The sequence below is a fragment of the Candoia aspera genome, chromosome 1 (assembly GCF_035149785.1).
Source record: "Candoia aspera isolate rCanAsp1 chromosome 1, rCanAsp1.hap2, whole genome shotgun sequence".
NCBI classification, from domain to species: Eukaryota; Metazoa; Chordata; class Lepidosauria; order Squamata; family Boidae; genus Candoia; species Candoia aspera.
This window is the reverse complement of record NC_086153.1, coordinates 134,334,774-134,354,393: the sequence shown is the minus strand read 5'-3', so window position 1 is coordinate 134,354,393 and position 19,620 is coordinate 134,334,774. Positions and strand designations below refer to the sequence as shown.

General features: G+C 38.2%; 1 protein-coding gene across 1 annotated transcript; it reads left to right on the top strand.

Moving 5' to 3' along the window:
* The first annotated feature begins 889 nt into the window (after positions 1–889).
* On the top strand, positions 890–18,009 carry ALKAL2 (ALK and LTK ligand 2). The gene is made up of 6 exons (XM_063313976.1): positions 890–1,261; positions 3,068–3,386; positions 13,003–13,056; positions 13,151–13,231; positions 15,419–15,484; positions 16,606–18,009. Exons 2-5 carry the CDS (start codon positions 3,119–3,121, stop codon positions 15,481–15,483), a joined length of 468 nt encoding a protein of 155 aa, XP_063170046.1. The 5' UTR covers positions 890–1,261; positions 3,068–3,118; the 3' UTR covers position 15,484; positions 16,606–18,009.
* Positions 18,010–19,620: the final 1,611 nt, after the last annotated feature.

The window sequence follows — 19,620 nt, the reverse complement described above, 5'->3', positions numbered from 1 at the left end:
GAGCTCCTTGTAGGAAAGGCAGGACACAAATGTAATAAAGAAACAAGCCACAAATTTCCCCTTAAACTTCTCAGCCGCTAATGAGGCTGATAGGATGTTCAAGGCTTAGAAATAAGAGTTTCTTCCCATAAGGAACACTTAATTCACGGTGGAATTCACTGCCACAAGTTGTGGCATTTCTTGCTGGGGCAGCTATAAAAAAGCCTTTGACAAATTAATCACAGAGAATTCGTCCACTTTCCATGGCTCTTAGTTGCGTTTCAATGGAGTTGGCTTCGGAATAGTGATCACTGGGGGACGAAAGAGGGGCAGGCCTTGCCTTGGCACAGTCCCATCCCACAAACCATAGGAGAATGGACAAGATGGGATCCAGCAGAGGTGTCCTTCTGTTAGAACCGAATAGGCATGCAAGTTCACCGTCTGAGGGCGGGAGTTTTGTCCTGGGCTGAGGGAGCAGCCCCGGGCAGCCTGGCTAGGGCTCTCTCTTGTCACAGGGAGGGAAATCCAGACAGCCTCTTTCCTTCCACCCCCCACTGAGGTGGAACTGGCATCGCCTCTTCCGCGGTTGTCGCTTCTCGCTCGGGAAGATGAGATAATCGATGTTGCCCGTCCTCGGCCCCGCCCTTTTGCACCCCATCCATCCTCTCCTACCCAGCGCCGTCCGGCCACGAAACTTGCTGGCAATTCCTCAGTTGGCAGCCAGCGATGCCAAAAAGATGCAACCCCGGTAGGCGAAGGCGAGGCGGGAAGCGTGGAGGAGGTTGGACGTCCGAAGGAAACGGCGGGGGATGGGGAGAGGGTGGGTGGAGTGTGCGCGCGCGTGCGGGAAATGATCATTGCAGGCTAATTAAAGAAACTTGGCTGTAGCCCCCTCCCTCGCTCGAGCTGGGACAGCTCCTTCTACGTCTGCGGGGAAGCAGCATAAGAGGAGAGAGCGCGGCGGCAGCGGGGGAGTCTGGGGGAACTTCGGTGGCAGCTACAGGCAAGCGGCGCTCTCGAGGTTGCCAAGCGGGGCGCGGAGCTGGTCGTCCACCCACTTGCAAATCGATACAAGCTGACTCTGCCGCGGCCACCTCATTGACTCCTTGTGAACCTATATAAAGCGTGGCCATGGAATAGGTGAAGGAGACTAGACGGCGTGCGCGCCAGGGAGAAGAGGAAAAGCCAAGAGTAGCGGCGAAAGGCACTCCGCTGCGGGCAGCTCCTCTGCTCAGGAAGAAGATATCCGGGCCATCTAAGGGACTGAGGCCATCGGAGACAGGTATGCCCTTAAACCGCCAAGAGCAAGCGGCTAGCGCCAGTGCCTCCTGATTGCTAGCTAGGAGTGGCAGCTGTAGTGATAGCGGCACCAGAGCGCCCGCTTCCTGCCAAGTTTAGCGGACTCCTCAACAGTTCTCTCGCCACTCTTTCCAGAGATGCCTGCGTGCGCACGCGAATTTCTGGAGGCTTTTAGGCTTCCTTTTTTCTTTCTAGACGCGCCCTGCGAGGTCTTCCTTCCTTCGATCTGTTCTGCTCCTGAGCTGATGTCAGCCCGGAGAGACAAGGTTCTTCAGAGAAGCACCTCTGGGGAGGGGCATTACAAATGAAGGGTGGTGCTTCGTGGTAGATAAGTCTACGCTGTATGAACAAAGGCCAGAGATAGCAGCGCTCCCTGAATGGGTTGCTCCGGGGAAAGAAAAGAGTGGAAAATCTAGCCGAAATTAAGTCATTTTAAGTACCATTGGTATCTCTAGATGAAATCTGACATCGATCCCATCCCAAACCCTGGAAATTAAATGTGCTTCATGATCGCTGGATTGGGTACTTTCTTTTCTGCGGTCCTTTAGCTCTGGGATTATCCAAATGCAATAAACTGCACTGAGCATCCCAAGCGATGTGGAGGAGGCAACTTCTGAGTAAGGTCGGCCAGACTGACCCGCTGTTGATGCCTGAGCTGATAGATAAGTGGGGGGGCTGTAGATCAGGTTTTGCGCCTTGAACGGGCTGCATTGGATGGGCCAGACCTTACTTCCGGCCTGGGACTGTTCGATGGGAAAGTTTTCCTTGAGAGGGTATTGAAGCATTCTGAACCGACTCACTAGAGGACCATATACCACGTGGTAAAATGTGTGTAATCATTTATTAAATTGGTCATGTGTAATAGCACTTGGCAGCCTTGTAGAATCTACTATGACCGGAGGCAGAAATGCTGGTGGAAATCATTCAGAGACACTCTGCTTTGAGGATTTTAATGGAAGGGCAGTGTACAGATGAAAGAAATAGGTCCCCATGTATTGGCTGAAAATAGTGAAATTGCCACCAAATCAAGAATAAGAGTAGCAATACCATTCTGATTGTCATGTAGATTTCCAAATACTTAGCTCAGCTATTATTTGATAAATGCCTCTGTAGTAACCAGCAGAGAGCTATATAATGTTTTTTAAAAATCAACAAGATCAAGACAAGAAAATCTGTGAATTATAATAGGCTGAAAAATTTCCCAGTGACTTAGGACAGACACACTGGAGTAACAATCGGGTGACCCTGCTGTTGATTTCTCTGCCTCCCTCCCAATTTATTTTTTTTACCCTTTGTTGAGGCTTCTTATGAGACAGAATGCTTAACCCATAACTTTCATTCAAGGTTTCAGGATCTGCCAAACAAATGGAGAAATTTTATCTATGCTAAAGTTCAGGGCCGTTCATTAGGTGCTGTTTCTCAGGCTGTGATCAGAAAAGTTACTTCTGCATTTCAAAAACCAGTTCTTCAGAAATCTCTTCCCTCCTACCACTTGTTTTCTAAGATTTTGTTTTTGATTTATTCTGTGCCCCAGCTGGTTTTGTAATCCTAAACTAATTTCACCAAATTTCTCAGAACATTTGAGAATGAAGATCAGACTAATACACAAATGCATCTAGAAGTCCAACTGTCTTCCTTAGTTAAAGGATATTTTACTGAAATGGGACAGAGAGCAGCAAGCAGAACTCTAAGTAGTTTGTTCATGTAAGGAAAAAAATAAGTTGAAGTTCTACTATTAGACTTCATGTCTTCTTTCTGATTTGTTTAAAAATATTTTTTTCTCTTTCAGGGAGTAAGTGGGGACCGTTTTCTCTTTTCCTGGGTTATCCCCACAAGTACAATGTACAAACTTCTAAGGTCTTCAGTGCTGATCGGGCTGGTGGTGTTGATGCTTTCAGCAGGGCATTGTAAAGAGAAATCAGAATCTAATGCGGGGCTGAAGGAAAGGCAAAACCTCCTAAATCTGATAATGGAGATCATTCAAGAACTGAAAAAATACCATCTAGAAGAGGATGAGGAAAATGGAGTGCAGTACAAACAAGACTACCCACATCTTGACCAAAGGGAAGTGCCTGACTATGGAGCTTACTCAGAAGAACAGAAAGTTGGTGAGAATATTGTGTTGCATTAGACACAGTCTAATACGATCTAGAGAGAAAAATGTGCCATCACTCTGTCAGTTGTCCCTGAAGACTTTTATTATAATAAAGGTAGTCTGACTATTAGACTTTTGCATAGATGAATGGATTGACCTGGCCTGAATCAGTAAGACTTAGCTAGAGGAAGTGGGAGGTCCAGATCTGACCAAGTTCTGCCCAGTTGGGTATTTGGCTTAGCATCGGCACAGACTGGAGAGAAGATGACAGATTCCATCTGCTAAGTTCTGGTTGTCAAAGTTTCTACTTGGTTCTGTCATGAGTAAGGATGGCGAGCAGGGGGCTCCCTTCCAGACTGTTAAGCGCATGCGTAGCACTGAGGAATTGGTGAGCCATTCCAAGAGGCACAGATTGGGACCGCCTTAACCTGCGGGGTTTATATGGCTGGGTTTTTCCCACGCTTGTTCAGTTTGTTAGGATTACTGTTATGTATTAGCAATAAACCTTAGAGAACAGTTCCCTGTCTCAGAGTGTTTCCTGGGAGTCAGGACAGGTTTGGGATGCAGAGACAGAACAGGGTAGTGCCCACTTAGCTGCCCCAAGACCTTGTCTGAGATGGCAAGATTATTTATTTATTTATAAATCACATTTATAAAACAGCCCAACTCACAACAGCTCCAATTTGAAGTTGCTGTGGATGACTTCAGTTAAGATGGTTTGTCTGCAGAGATGAATACTTGGCAATTCTGTTGCAGTCCTGGCCTTGCTATGGCATCTGGAGGTGAACAGGGTGAATGGTACTATCACCATGTATGGTCTCCAAATATGGAGCCACCAAGGAATTCCAGGCTATGAAGAAATCTTAACTCTAACTAGTTAGAGCACATGTGGCTTAATTCTCATTATGAATATGACCTTAGATAAGAGCGCAGGGATGAGCTTACTGTGCAATATATTTTTCCACCAGCAGTGCATCTTCAGTGTACCACAAAGCAAGGTTTTTGGGGTGGCAGGTGAGCCGTTTCAAAGGTGAAGCAGACTCAGTTGACCATTCAGCAACCAACTGCACACACAAAAAAGAATTTTTAAAGGAAGTTTTGTCGTATTGACTTCCTATTAGATATCACAATCACTATAGCACCTGTTGAGTTTATATGGGAGCTGCCATTTCAAGGTCAATTTCAATTACTGCTGGCTAAGAAAGTGAACATGTAGCTTGTGGGAGCTCCATCGCTGTCCATTTTGACTGTTAAGATCTAGCAGAGAGGGTTCAAAGAGGAGGGCCCAGGGATGATTTATTGTGAGGGAGTAATTCCCTTGACCTTGAAATTTAGGATAATTATGACTCAGCTACAAATATACTTTTCTTTCGCAAGAAAGTGTGATGGTCCTCAGATGTGCTTGGAAAAAGTTGAAAATGTGGATCCATTTTGTCTGACTTCAGGCCTGGATTTCTCCAATTACCTTCACTAGTGACAGAAAATGTTGCTATGTTGGTTCTTCTGGATCTCTCAGCAACCTTTGACAAAATGATCATAGGGTATTATTAGAGCAGCTCGGCTCAGTTCAGCTCAGCTCAACTGTATGAGACATCCTATACCTGTTTGCAGGGCCACCACCAGAATAGCTGAGGGAGATTTCTGTTTAGAGTTAGAGTTCTTTTTTATTATTATTATTGTTCAACACCTATATGGAACTACTGAGGTTCTCAGGCAGATATTTAGAGAATGAGTTGGTAATTCTGAAGTCCAATTATTTATTTATTTATTTATCTATCTATCTATCTATCTATCTATCTATCTATCTATCTATCTATCTATCTATCTATCAATCAAACTTGTCACCACCCATCTCTGAACCGAGGGACTCTGGGAGGTTTACAACATAGAACAATAACTATATAATAAAATTCCAATATAAAATATAGACTAAAACAATTTTAAAAACTACCAAATATAATAAAATCTCAATGGCTATGGTCTCATTCAGTCCTTGCACAGGAGGCGTACTTCAAGGCACTAGCCAACCCCAAGTATGACTATTCTATACTTTGTATACTATAGTTAGTATACTTTGTATACTAACTATACTTTGTTGGAGTCAAAGATGCTGCTTAGCAAGGCCAGCATGCTGAGTGCCTTGTACATGCATACTCTGGACCATAGGGAGAGCTCCAGGAGGAGTGGCCTGATAGCAGTAATGGCTCAGCAAGTCACCACAACCCAGTGGATCTTCCAGCAATATGTTTGGCTGGGCTATACATTTGGTGCCCCAAGAACTCCTGGACTGAGTAGCACCACCCTCTGGAAACTCCTCCCTAATGCTCTGTACAGTAGAGGATGCTACTTCTGAGATGGTACCAGGTTTTTCAGGACAGGGATGGTAGGGGAGTAAGGCTTGCCCTGGGAAGATAAACTAGGAGACTGTGGCTATCCAAGGGAGATGAGGAAAGAGCCAGATTTTTTTTGGTGGGGGTGGGGGTCTGGCAGCCCTGCTATGTGGGTCTCTCTGCAGGGCAAGGAATGGGAAAGATAATGAACAAGCAAGGTCTCTCTGCTAGGGAAAGAAATGAAGGACTGTATCAAGCAAGGAGAGGGAAGAGAATGGAAAGGGAACAAGACAGGAAAAAGAAAAGCAGGACTTGGGCAACAGCTCTTAGTAGGTTGGATTTTCTCGATTAGATCATCCTAGGTATCTTGAAAAATATTAGGTTATCAATCCAGGGATCAAACCACCTTAGTGTTCTGTTTAATTAAAAACATTGCCAGCTAAGTGGCTAAAATGAAGTGGCTGTTTCACAAGTAGTATTACTTCACAGTAAAGTTTGTTTGTTTGTTTATGTTTCATGGCATACCATGATACTATTCATTTTCTATTTCCTAGGGATTTTTGTATCATGGTAAGAAAAGACTTCAGTGTTGCAGCTCTTGGGCTAATGAACTAGACTACATGCAGCTTCTGTGATTATTTGAAGTTCAGACCCTTGGCCTAGAGGCAGTGATGAATTGGATGTGGTCCAATAAGCTGAAGCTAAACCAGAACCAGATATAATGGTTGTGGATGGGTGATTTTCAGGTCTGGGAGTTAGAAGGGTGGCCTGTTCCAGACGAGTCAGCTCTCCCACCAAAGGCACAGTGCATAGACTGGGAGGTCTCCTTGACTCTGTCACTAATGGTACAGGTGGCTCAGTAACAAAAATGTCCTATGGCCAGGTTTGCTGGTACATCTGGTTTGTTGTTTGTCATTTTTCTAGCCTCAACGAACCATTCCCTAATAATCTCATGATTGGATAAGCATAATGTAACCCATTTGGGGCTACCCTTGAACACTATCATGTTCTGGTTTAGAATGTAGCAGCTCCTTTGCTAAGTAGGGTAGATAAATCGGATCACATAACACTGATCCTGAAAATGCTGCGCTGGCTATCCCTGAACTCTTGGACCAACACAGGTGTTTCAATTAACACACAAAGTTCTAAGCAGCTTAGGAGTCAGAGGCGAGCCACAGGTCTTCTTTTTCATGACAACTGAGGATAATGGTTGTTCACCCAGGCATAGTAGGATAACTGCTCCTGATATACTATATTTTAGAAACCTTTTTTTTTTTTTTTGAATTAGCCATTTAGCTATTTTCATCTATTGTTTTTATCAATTTTTATTATTTTATTGAAAATTGTGTTTATTCTTTATGACACTGTTCTGGGCTCATCTAGGAGGAAGAGTGATACAGAAATAAAATATCATCCCAACTATTGTTTTTGGTGTGCCTTTATAATGCATTCCTAGTTTACAGTTACTAGTTCACTGGGTAATTCTATAGAATTGGATTTATTCCAGAATAAGTATGTTTTCAGCATTAGCAAATATGGCTTCAAATACTTATGCTTTTTATTTCACTATCATCAACTTTCAGCCTATGTTTAATATACTATCACTTGATTAATTATTATAGTGACAGTAATGGGAATTTTCCAATGGCTTCTAGAGCTGCTTGATGACATATTGAGTGTGTATGGTGTTATGAAGTATTTCATTTCTAGAACAATTCAGATTTTCATTCTTACTGTTCAGGTGCAGTCTTATTAAGTACATGACAGCAAATGCCCTGGAAAAATTCCCATTTCTTCATAAGCATATTCTGAGTGTGCTTTGCTTGCTTTCTGCATGGAATCAAAAGCCCAGTTGGATTACTGAGTCACTTTTGGTAGTTTATCTCAGATTTTCTGCTTCTCTACTGTTTATTTATTCTGTATTAAGATTAGCATCCTTGAGTCCCATTGGTATTAATGGAAAAATTACACAAGTATGAAGTCATCTCCCATCATTCTTCAATTAGCGCACACACAATCTGTGGCTTTGAGAAAACAGGATACTTACTTTTTATTCCTACAAGTTTATATGCCATCGTTTATTTTCTATCCTGCCTTTATTATTATTTTTTTATAAATAAAGCGGGGAACATACCTAGTACTCCTTCCTCCTCCTATTTTCCCCACAACAACCATCCTGTGAGAGAGAGGGACTAGCCCAAGGTCACCCAGCCGGCTTTCATGCCTAAGGCGGGACTAGAACTCTCAATCTCCTGGTTTCTAGCCTGTTGGCTTAACCACTAGACCAAAGTAGTTTTTTAAAGCCTCATTAATTTTAACATCTCCTCAAAGTGAGCCTCATAACTGACATAAAGTCCATGTGAGGTTTTCTCTTAATATGTGTACAGTAACAGGGTTCACCTATCACACTGAGCCAAAATGTGACTGCTTGATTTTGGCTTAGCATGTTGTGTGAACTCAACCAACTGTAGTCCATTAAAAAATGGTTCAGTGCAATGTGCAAATCAGATCCATGTCTTCCGTACTCACCTGATCCTCCAAAGGAAGGATCATATGGCAAATATGAGACAAATGTGCTTCTACAAAAGGCTTGTTGCTAGAATGTACAACTGTAATCAATTGTAATTCTTTCCCCGCATCCCACACTGAAACCAATGAGATTTGAAAATGATTGCATTTGTTTAAGCCCAGCATGTTTATAAATTATTTTATTTTTATGCCTGTATTTTGGTATCCGTGAAACAAACATGTTTCTTTTTAAAATCTCAATAGAACTGATAACTAAATTTCACGTTAAGAATATTGCCTGGTTTAAACACAGCACACTGGTTTTTGCCACTTTACTGTTTATTACTATAGAGAATCAGATCAGGAATTGATTGGTATGCACAATTATCTGGGGGTAAATCCTTATGATTTAAGTAGAACCTACTGTATGTCTGAGAAAATATGGATATGACTGCATGGTTAAGTTATAACAGTATACTCATTTTCTTAGACATAAGTATAAGCAAATACCATAAGACTTGCTTATCAGTAAATAGACTGCTTGGCTTAACATACTCATGAATTTGTGAATATATAGATGTACCCCAAATTCCTTTAAAAATAAGGCCAGGCTTATCATTAATAAGCAAGAAATCATCCAATTTCTAAATTCCATCATTCCCTCTAGCATGGCCATGGAACTTATTTCAGTAAAGTGATGGGACTTTGAAAATTGAAAGCTCATATAATGTCTTAGTCTATAGAAAACAGTGAATATGGAACATAGAAACACAGATTTAGCTTTTTTGTTCTTCACATATGCAAAGCACCATAAAATAAAGTTTTTTTCCTCCAAAATACTGCAAACACATTTCATTGAAAAATATTCAGAATTTCAGGCTTGAAGGTTTTTCTTAGAATAGTTAATTTTGTATTACTAATTTGCTGGGGAGAGAACTTTCAATATAACGAAGGGTATACTTATCCTATGGGAAAACCAGTTGTACCTATCATAATGTTAATCTGTTTGTTACCATTTAATATAATTTTCATCCTAACGAAATACATACTGTATTTCTTTGGAAGAAGTTCTATCAGGGATTAATTAATTAAGGTTGCTTAGCACTGCATTTTATCTGCACATGCGTGAATATTTTGCATTAAAAGAAAATAACTCAGGCAATACAAATATTCAAATAATTTTGCATTATCTATCTTGATTTTGCTAGCCATAGGAAACAGAGATAACTATGCACAATTCTGAAGTCCAGGGCTGATGTCCAGCTTAAGTGAGCTGACGTCACAAGCGCCAATTACCTCACCAGCTGCCACTGATTTAAGTCCTCCAGCATTGCTCCAGATACTGTATCCTTAGTTCTCTCCCTCCCCCGTCCCCAATTTGGTGACAACTGGCCATCATCTTAGAGTGACCGTATTGCAATACCCAGGGTATCCAACATCTGTTGTACAGCAGGCTGGGAAATTTAAATGACTGGTGGTTGGTACAAGCTTTTGGTGCTAGAAGAGTGCACAGAAGAGTTTTCAAAACATTAAAAAAAGCCCTTGCAAGAAAAAATGAAGATGGCATCTATATACAGTAGTGTCAAAAGAGAAAGCAGAGTTCTCAAAATGTTTCACAAATGTATGCAACATGTTATGTCAAATGAAAAAAGCAATTGAATGCATCACTAGATTAAACATGAAAAGGATCACATTTAAAGTCCAAATTTAATTCATCCATAAATTAGACTTTTTCAGTGATTTAGTGATATATCACCACTGGTATCTCCCACATATGAATATGAAAGCATATGTCCTATCTCAACTAAGTGAAGAAAATTGACCTTTTAAAAGTCACTATCACTGCAGTAGCAGAGCAAATATAACAATAAAAAACTTTACAGGAATGCAAATCCTAGACAGCAGCAGGGCACTATGAGGAGCTCAAACACCAACAAAATTAGTGAGCAGATCTGGTTTAAAGCTAAGCTATATTCCTCTATTTTTGTGTGAGGAAATTTTTTATATTACAGGAAAAAGACAAATATATGGGTGAAGCACATTTGGTACTTTTAATAGATGTTTGTTTACCCTAGAGATACATTCAGCTAACACTGTTATGTGTATTTGAAAATGCTTATGGATCTCATCTGTTCCTCACTTGCTATGAACATACAGCTGATCTTGGCTGATCTCAGAACTTGAGCAGGGTCAACTCTGGCTAGAAATGTTAGAGCTATTAGCTAGACAGAGAACTTGAAAAAAAAAAAATTCTGAAAGAAGGCAATGGCAAACCACTTCAGTAACATTACCCAAAAAATGGCAAGGATGGAATCACCAGATGTTTACTTCAGGGTATGTATTCTATCATACAATTCAGCAAGTTTTTTTTAACATAAGAACTTTTAAGACAGCTGCAAAATCTGCTTAATCGATGGATTGAGCTCAATATATAATTTGCAGCATTTAATTGGACTACAAGGATGAAGTGTTCTAATGAAAACAAGCTTGTCTAAAATAAGCTTGCCAACTTCTGAAATACATTCCTGGAGAGTCTTAGCCAGAATTACCTTTCAGAACTCCATCTTGGGAGACTTTTGAGAGAAATATCTAAGCATTTAATGCTGCACTTGACACAATTAAGTCAAAATATAATAGGATCATGACTGAGCCTATTTGTTGTTGTTAGTTGCCGTCAAGTCGTTTAAGACTCATGGCAGCCCTATGAACAGAACGAAATGCTGTTCAGTCTTGCACCATATGCCTGACTGTTCCAATGTTTGCATCCATTGTTGTGGTAATTGTATCAACCCATCACGTTGAAGGTCTTCCTCTTTTCTGCTGGCCCTCAACTTTAACAAACATGATGTCCTTTTCAAGCGGTCTTTCTTGACCATGTTCCCAAAGTATGAGAGTCTAAGCCTAGTTATCTTCACCTCTAGGGAACATTCTGGTTGTATTTCTTCTAAAACGGATTGTTTGTTCTTCTGGCAGTCCATGGTATTTTCAATAATCTTCACCAACACCACAATTCGAATGCATCAATTCTTCCACCTTCCTTTTTTAGCCTGACTATACTTAAAAGTAAATAGAAACTGAATTTTGAGAAACAGCTAAACTCCCCAGTGGGTCAGATCTAGTTGAATGTAAAAAAGTCACAAAGAAGGGAAATACTAGTTATGCATTAATTTATGGTAAAATAAATGATCATATGCAATTGGCATTAAGACAAAATTGCAAGTAACAATATTAAATATGATACTAAATCAAAGAGTGAAAGAGGATTTCAATAAGCTAGTAATATCACCATCCATTGAATAAGCTATGAGAAGGCAAACCACAACAATAAATAACAAAGTAGTTTGGTGTATTCCCCACTCACCTGCATATTATGTTCAATAATATGGTTTCATTTCTTCTAAAATGTAACATTTTGCCAATTTCTCTGACAATATGAATCAACATTGCCCTATACTGGGTAAGGATGCCAGGAACTGAATTACAGAACGAAATGGCAGCCTAAATATTTAGTAAAGACACATTTCTTTTTCTCACTGCTTATTATTGCATCCACATTTCTGCATAAATATGCATGGGTAGAAGCATGTAATATGAAACTGCTCCTTAACAAAAACATGCTATACTTAATTCCTGAGATGAACATGAATTCACATGTTTTGCTACTGCTTCTGTTACTCACTTTAAGTACCAATGTTTTCACTGATGTGCTGTGAAACTACTTAACGAGCATGAATATATTTCATTTAAAATATGACATCCTGCAAGCAACGTTATGTAATTTAAGATGAATGATCTGGGGAGGAGTTCTAAACCAGCACCTTGAATTGTACCCAGAAGCCAGTTGTAACCAGTGCAATTCCCAAAGCAGTGGGATCACCAGAATAGATTAAAATACACCCATCACTGCCCAGGCTACTGCATTCTGCACCAACTATAGCTTCTGGATGTTCTTCAAGGCAATCCCACGTAAAGCATGTTACAGTAGTCCAAAAGGGAAGTGACTCTAGGGCAGAGAGTCTGTGACTGTCTGTGAGCATGGGGTCCTGATCCAGGATAGGTCACAACTGTTGCTTAGAATGTAACTGAGCAAAAGCCTTTTGCTACAGCAGCCACCTGTTCTTCAAGCAGAGCTATGAAACTAGGAGACTTCCCAAATTGTAGATCATCTCAGAGTGGGGGAATACTGTTCAGAGTCAGAAAAAGTATTTCTCTGGATCGTTAAGTGCCAGAAACCCCCTTCAGGAAGGAGAACCATTGCATGACAGTGTCCCCCTATTCCAATCCCTCAGAGACAGTCCCTATTTATTATTTAATTGTACCAATTTAGGGCAGGTTTTTTTGTTGTTTATTCGTTTAGTCGCTTCTGACTCTTTGTGACTTCATGGACCAGCCCACGCCAGAGCTTCCTGTCGGTCAACACCCCCAGCTCCCCCAGGGACGAGGCCAGTTACATTGTCCATAATAAAGCACAAAAATAAAATGAAATAATCACAATTTACTTATTTCCAAGAACTTTGAGCAGGATTATAGCTGTGAAGCCAAATTCTATTCATCTTCTTTCAAAATCTTGCTGCTCTTTCTAAATGGGAATATCTTAATTATATATAACTTTTGTTCCAATTGTATAAATGGCAGAGAGAGAGGGAGGGAAGTAGGGACTATACTTCCTAAAATATCATTGCCCTTTCAGACAGTTTTAACTTTTGCCTTGAATTGTATAGTTCAGGAAATTATGAATCAGAATATAAATATTGACTCTTGTAAAGTAAGTGTCTTTATTCCCTTTAACAGAAATATTTCCTAGAGACCTGAGAATGAAAGACAAATTTTTAAACCATTTGACAGGTAAGCAAATTTAACATCTGAATTATTGCCTTAGAGATAATCCTTTTTCTTATGGTAGCAATTAAATTGATCCATTAATTTTCTTCTTTTCTAGGTCACCTTTACTTTGGTCCAAAATGCACTAAACACTTTCATAGACTTTATCACCATACAAGAGATTGTACCATACCTGCATGTAAGTGCTATAACCCAAGACAAGAATTACTAATTAATAAATGTAGCTTTTAAGGAATGGTCACCCTGTACAATTATCATTCACTACACTTAAAGAGTTTGTACAGTTAAAGCCATGAAACAGAGCATTGTGGACTGTAAAGTTTCACCTCACACTGATTAATCATAAAGTAAAATGTTATGAAAAGATATTTTACGTATTGCTGCAATTCCTCAGAGATCTAATGGTTCTAATTTCATAAATGATCTTTTAAAACATATATTTGCAAGCAGCCAATTTGTTGTCCCATTATATGTCAACTTTTTACTGTACAGTAACTTGGAATTTCTTAGCAAATCATATAATAGACATTAATGAATTAAATCTTTGTGTTTACAGCACTGGGTCATATAAATATACAGCTGAAAAATCCTGGTACTACTGTTGCTTGAAAAGCACTTATTCAAAGCACAATTTCTTAAGAAAATGGAAAACAACTTGTACTATGCTGTTTGCTTTATTTATATTCTGAATACTGAAAAGAAAGTAATAGAAATGAAGTACTATCAGTGAAACAGTTCCAATCCAAATTCTACCATACATCATTAAATGGTAAAAATATGTATTTTAGGTGATGACAATGATAATAAAATGATTGATTAGCTCCCACTGTGGACATTTTTTCTTGAAAGGGTTTGTATACTGGCTTAGATATACAAATTCAAAATTTGTGCCAACTATGTCAAGGAAAATCAAGATGCACATATTCTTTTTCCCTGAAATTCAGAGAAGATACCAGCAATAAAAGAATATGCTTTAAAAAAAACCCTCACTGCAACTTATAGACATTTTGTACATAGGTTTTGAACTTGAGTATAAATGCATTAACTGCACAATTTTTCTTCTAGGATATAAGTAGATACAAAAAGACTACTGCAGAATATGATTTCTGCAAGTAAAGAAACTTTTCCTTATGAAATTATCCCCCTGTTCACAAAACAGGTTGAGCGTGAAATCTCTCACACATTGTGCTAAATCACTGTTTAGTTAAGATCTGTTGATTAAATCACATTTGGTTGTTCAGCTAGTCTAAGCCAGAACCAAGCAACCATATTTAGTCTTACTGTAATGATCAAACTTATTTATTATTTATTTAGTCAAATCTAGTCAAAGGCTCCCAAATAACAAGTTAGCAATCCAATAAGCTGTATCAGTGTCCGTTTTCTCAGCACTCTTAATTGAACAAAAATGGATTTTTTTATAAGAATCGCAGTCGGGAGCTAGTTACATTATTACATCTAGAAAAACTAGATTCTGGGCAACGTATGTTACCATATACCAAGGTTTTCTACCAAGAGCGCTTTTCACAGGATTGAAAGCCAATCCTGATCGCTAGAGTGTACCTACATGATTTGTTGTTTAAGTGCGACACAGAGTAATTCACTGAAATGTTATTACATCTTTAAAACTTCCTATATTTACGGTAACAGGAAGTCTGTAAACATATACTGTATAAGCCTTCTTCTGAAATGGTAGGCTTTCTTTTATGGTGGGAGTCAAGTTCTTGATGGACTGAGTGGTGTGTTTTAAGATGCAAAAGGTTGAGAACTACTGTGCTAGAGAATCTTTGCAAATGGAAGATGCAGTATTCTCAGCTTCCTTTTCTACAAGTTTTCAGCATCAGCTTCCTTATTTCCTCTTTCTTGCTACTACCTTATTAGCAGTAAAACTGTTATCTTTCCATATTAATTTGATAGCTAGATACTAAAGCTAATTTACAAGATTAATTTGCCCCATGATTAACCTGCAACTTTTTCTTCTGACTTTCTTCATGGACATGGCTAGTTATATACATAATTGACTGCAGATGTGTGCAAACTGATTTTTCTCATGCACGTGGCAAGCCTTTTAATGGATATCAGTAAATAAATAACCCATCATCATAGCCTGATTAAATATGCATACATTCAACAGTGTCATATGTCAAGTCAGTCTTTATAGGATGACATACAAACTTATATAACATTCTTAAAAATCTAAGTAGCATGTTTAAAATTAGTTCCTTAAGCAGACACATTCAGATCTACAATACAGTGCTTCAAGATGAATTAGTTTATATTCCCTCATACAAATTGCACATTTTAAAAAAGTAATACCCCCCATAAGCACCTCTTAAACTGTTATTTATGGTTTTTTCCCCCACAACAGACTATAAAAGATGTGCCAGGCTCCTTACTCGGTTGGCAGTAAGTCCAATGTGCATGGAAGGATAAGGTAAGATTTTTGGGAGGAAGAATTGCACGCTGCCACTATGTGGATGGCAACAACTAAATTGCTGATATGATTAATTCATAAGCATTGGCAGAATATCTTTTGGAATAAAGTAGGTTTGTTTCAGAAACAGTGGTGCAAATCCTTTCATTTAGCAAAATATTTACCATAAATAAAAGGATGCCTCCTACTGGAAAGCAATACAGTATAAAGACTCTCAGGCAACAACTGTGAATTATTCATAGCAGTGTGCAGTTAGTAGATAGCGCATGTATTTTTTATATACAAAACTAACGGGCACAGCTGATTTTTCAGGAATTAAAACAACAGCCATTTCCCTGTATTTACACTGGATACCTTTTTGTAGATTTAATATGCATATTTTAATATTAGATATGTGTAGAAGCAATTAACACATCCACACCATCCATAATATAAGGCAGTACGTAAATGCTGTTGCTTTCATTACGCATAGAATGAAGCGCCATTAAAATGTATTTGCTTTCTCAACTGCAATGTGTAGTTGAATTACCTGCTTAGCCACAGTATAGCAATACCAGGAACTATGAAGGCCTCCAAGAGTCATTGAATTATTTTCTCTTTAAATCAGTTACTTGATATAAAAATAAAAGTAATTTAATACAATTCCTTCTACTTCCAATGTTCAAGTTGTGTGTTCTGGGCTTTAGAACACAAATCAGAATCACCCGTGCAAGAGAATGTCATTAGTAGGCTTGGAAAGGAGAAACCGTGGAGGTGGAATGGGGGATTGGAATATCCTACTGTATACTGTAACATTTTGTGATAGGTCCTGCTTGTTCTTTACACTTGTTTTGTTATTCCTTGTGTAAGAACATTTAAAAATTATTGTCAGTTACTTATCTTAGGCACAGTGATAAAGACAACAAAGTGAAATACAAAATTATATTCACATAATGTAATCCTTGATTATCCACAGTTTAGATTCTTACATTATGGAAGGTTTCTCTCATTTCTCTCGGTCCCCATATCCCAACAGAAACTGGGAAGCAACCTGAATTATTATTTAACAGAGTTCATTGAAAATTAATGTGAAATATCAGGACAAGTAGAGCTTAATCTTTTGTGCTTTTGTTTTAATTCAGATGCTACTATTATGAAAGGAAAAAAACATATAAAAGAACCAAGAGAAGTGCCTTGGAAACTAACAGGGAAATTGAATTTAACATTTTTGTAATATATGGCATTATGAACCAGAGATTTATTTTTGCAAATTGATGGACTACTTCTCATAAATCTTTAAACATGTGTTTTGTATCCTGTCATCACTGTTTACAGACACATTCTTTATAGTGAAAAACTACCAAAAGTAACTTAACATATTTTATGCTTTAAAGTTGCCCTACAACAATTGTGTTGTACTGCCAAAAAAGTAACAAGCACCATGTTTTCAAGTACAGACATTTTTCCCTTAAGAGACTTTATAGCACCCTGTCAAGGAAACCTGCCTGTGGAGGAAGCATCATTTGATATCTTTCTTGCTTATGCAATTTAAAATGTTACATTACAAACTTTTCATAAAGTTGTTATGCTGGTGGACTACTAGACTGCATGCCATAGGCAAGGGATGAACATGTTTTAAGTTGGATTCTGTATCCACTCTAAAGTCACTTGTTTCCTGTATAATAGAAATATACATTCCAGCTAAATGTGCAATATGTAAATATTGTAAATTCACAAATATATGTAATAAAATGTTTTGTATATAATTTGGTTCTTCATGTTTATTCCTTGCATATTCAAGTTTGGAAGAAATTATGCTTCTTAAGCAGAGGTAGGCAACTTGATGCCTTCACGGTATGATGGACCACTATTCCCACAATACTTGACCAGTATATATTCTGGATGGATTTCACAGGTTGCAACTCAAGTCTAAAGGGCACTAACTGACCTCAATACTTCTAATGTAGGGTTGGCCATGAGCACTATGCAATTAAATACAAAATAGTTCTAATTAAAATTAATTTTAAAGTAACATGGCACTGCAAAGTGATGGTAGTCAGCTGCCCCAGGTGTATCTGAGGGCATGTTTCAAACACTAAACTTGCCAAACAGCTCTTTCAGAGTGATACCCGATTGCCTACTCAATAATGGTATCATGCTTCCCAACCTACCAGTTACTATGATGTTAACTCTAAATCTGCTTCACCTACTTTCACTGCAAAATAGGTAATACCACTTTCAAGCTAGGTAAAATCTTAGAATTGGAAGACAGCATTTTGGTCACTGATTTGAAACTCTTACTCAGTTCAGATATCCAAGGTAAAGTATCCTTAACTGATGGCTCCTCAGCCTTTGCTTGAATACATACAGGGAAGGAGAACCTATTATCTGCCTAGGCAATTGGTTCCATTTTCAAACTTTTCTTACTGAAAGATAAGAAACCCACTTCTCTATAACTTAAGATAATTATTCTGTACCCTGCACAATGGGAAAACAGGCATTTTCTGTTTGTCTGAAACATTACTAAAATGTGATGTTCAGAATTGGAGACAGCTAGCAATGGGGTCTGACCACTGTAAAATGGAGACTGGAATGATTACATGAATGCAGCCTAAATTTGTCTCCTTTCTATAGCCATATCACACTCCTTACAGTTAGACTGAGATCAGCCACAACTCCAAGATCTTTTGACAATGTATCATTGTCAAGCCATTAACATCCAAACCTATAACTGGGTCCATTTGATTTCTTCTATGATCCTTGCATTGATCAGGGTTAAATTTCATTGTTATTTTTAACCCATTTCTCTAATCTGCCAAAACCATTCTGAGTTTTGTTTTCTACAATATGAGCTATCATGCCCAATGTGTGTCATCTGTGTCATCAGAAGTACGCATATTTGTGTGTGCTCAAGATTCTCATAAAAACATTGAATTACAGGACTTCTCTCCAATTTGATGAGAAACATTTCAAACCAACTAAGGGTCCACTGTGGGTTCAGTTAATAGGTATACCACCCAGAATGGTACTTAGTTAAATCAAGATATGTCATGCCCACAGCATCTCTGGAAACCACATGATCAAAGAAAAAAACTAATTTAGCAATCTTGTTTGGGACAACTATGTTACATCAGACTATAAACATAGCTTCTGTATATCTTTTGCAGCTGGAATCAGTTTCTTATTTTTAATTAACTGTGAACATTTCTTGTGTCATATCTCCTAATTATTTAGGTCTCCTATCCTCAAATACACACAAAACATTCAGATAAAATTATAACCAATTAAAGCTTTTCTTATAGCCTTAATTTTTTTCAAGTTAAATCAAGATGTAACAGTGTTTTCTGTGTGTGTAAACACTCAGTGCTGGCATCAATTATCCATAAATTGAGAGACAGCTTAAAAAATACCAGAGACCCTGGGAAAAATTAAACTTTCAAAGTCTGTTCAGAAGACGCAATAGTAGTTAAGGCTATCTGGAGTAAAAAGTGTCACATTTGTCTAAATATATCAAAAGTAAGGAATTTGCTTGCAATAATTATTAATACCATCAGAATTTGTTCCAATCATTAACTGTAATAAAATGGTTATGATCAAATCATTCTAAGTTTTTAAAAAAGTGTTCTACCAAAAATTGGTGGTTATAAAACACTAATGTCAAAATTTACTGAACAATCCCTCTTTGTCCAATTAACTTATGTAGAATAAAATAAGACTCATTCAAACATATTTTTTCCTTGCTAAGAATGTATTTTGCTGCCCAAAAGTCCAGTTAAGGAAACTATACAAAACACTCATTTTTAATATCCTTAACAGGTGATCTAAGATTACAGAGTCTTATTTTCAAGTGGTAAATTGATAGTTACTATAGAAAGATATTTTGTACATTATCAGGACCAAGTTTAATATCTTCTCTTGATGTATAGCTAATTTACAAAATATATTTACAAAATTACTGGCTATACCATAAAATGAAAAATTTATAAGAAGTAAAATAGTGTTTTCACTATTTTATTTGGTCTTGTACATACTAATCACAGGCCTGAAGTTAATTAATATGGCTGTAAATTTGCTTGAAATAAAACCTGACATTCATCAAAACAAAAACAGATTCCTAGGGTATGCTTTAATAGCACTTGAACAAAGCATCCTATTAA

Excerpts from the sequence above, each read along its gene's own strand:
- ALKAL2 (XM_063313976.1), top strand. The coding sequence starts at position 3,119 with ATGTACAAACTTCTAAGGTCTTCAGTGCTGATCGGGCTGGTGGTGTTG. Across the intron at positions 3,387-13,002 it reads CTCAGAAGAACAGAAAGTTG|AAATATTTCCTAGAGACCTG; the intron begins GTGAGAATATTG and ends TCCCTTTAACAG. Across the intron at positions 13,232-15,418 it reads AGATTGTACCATACCTGCAT|ACTATAAAAGATGTGCCAGG; the intron begins GTAAGTGCTATA and ends CCCCCACAACAG.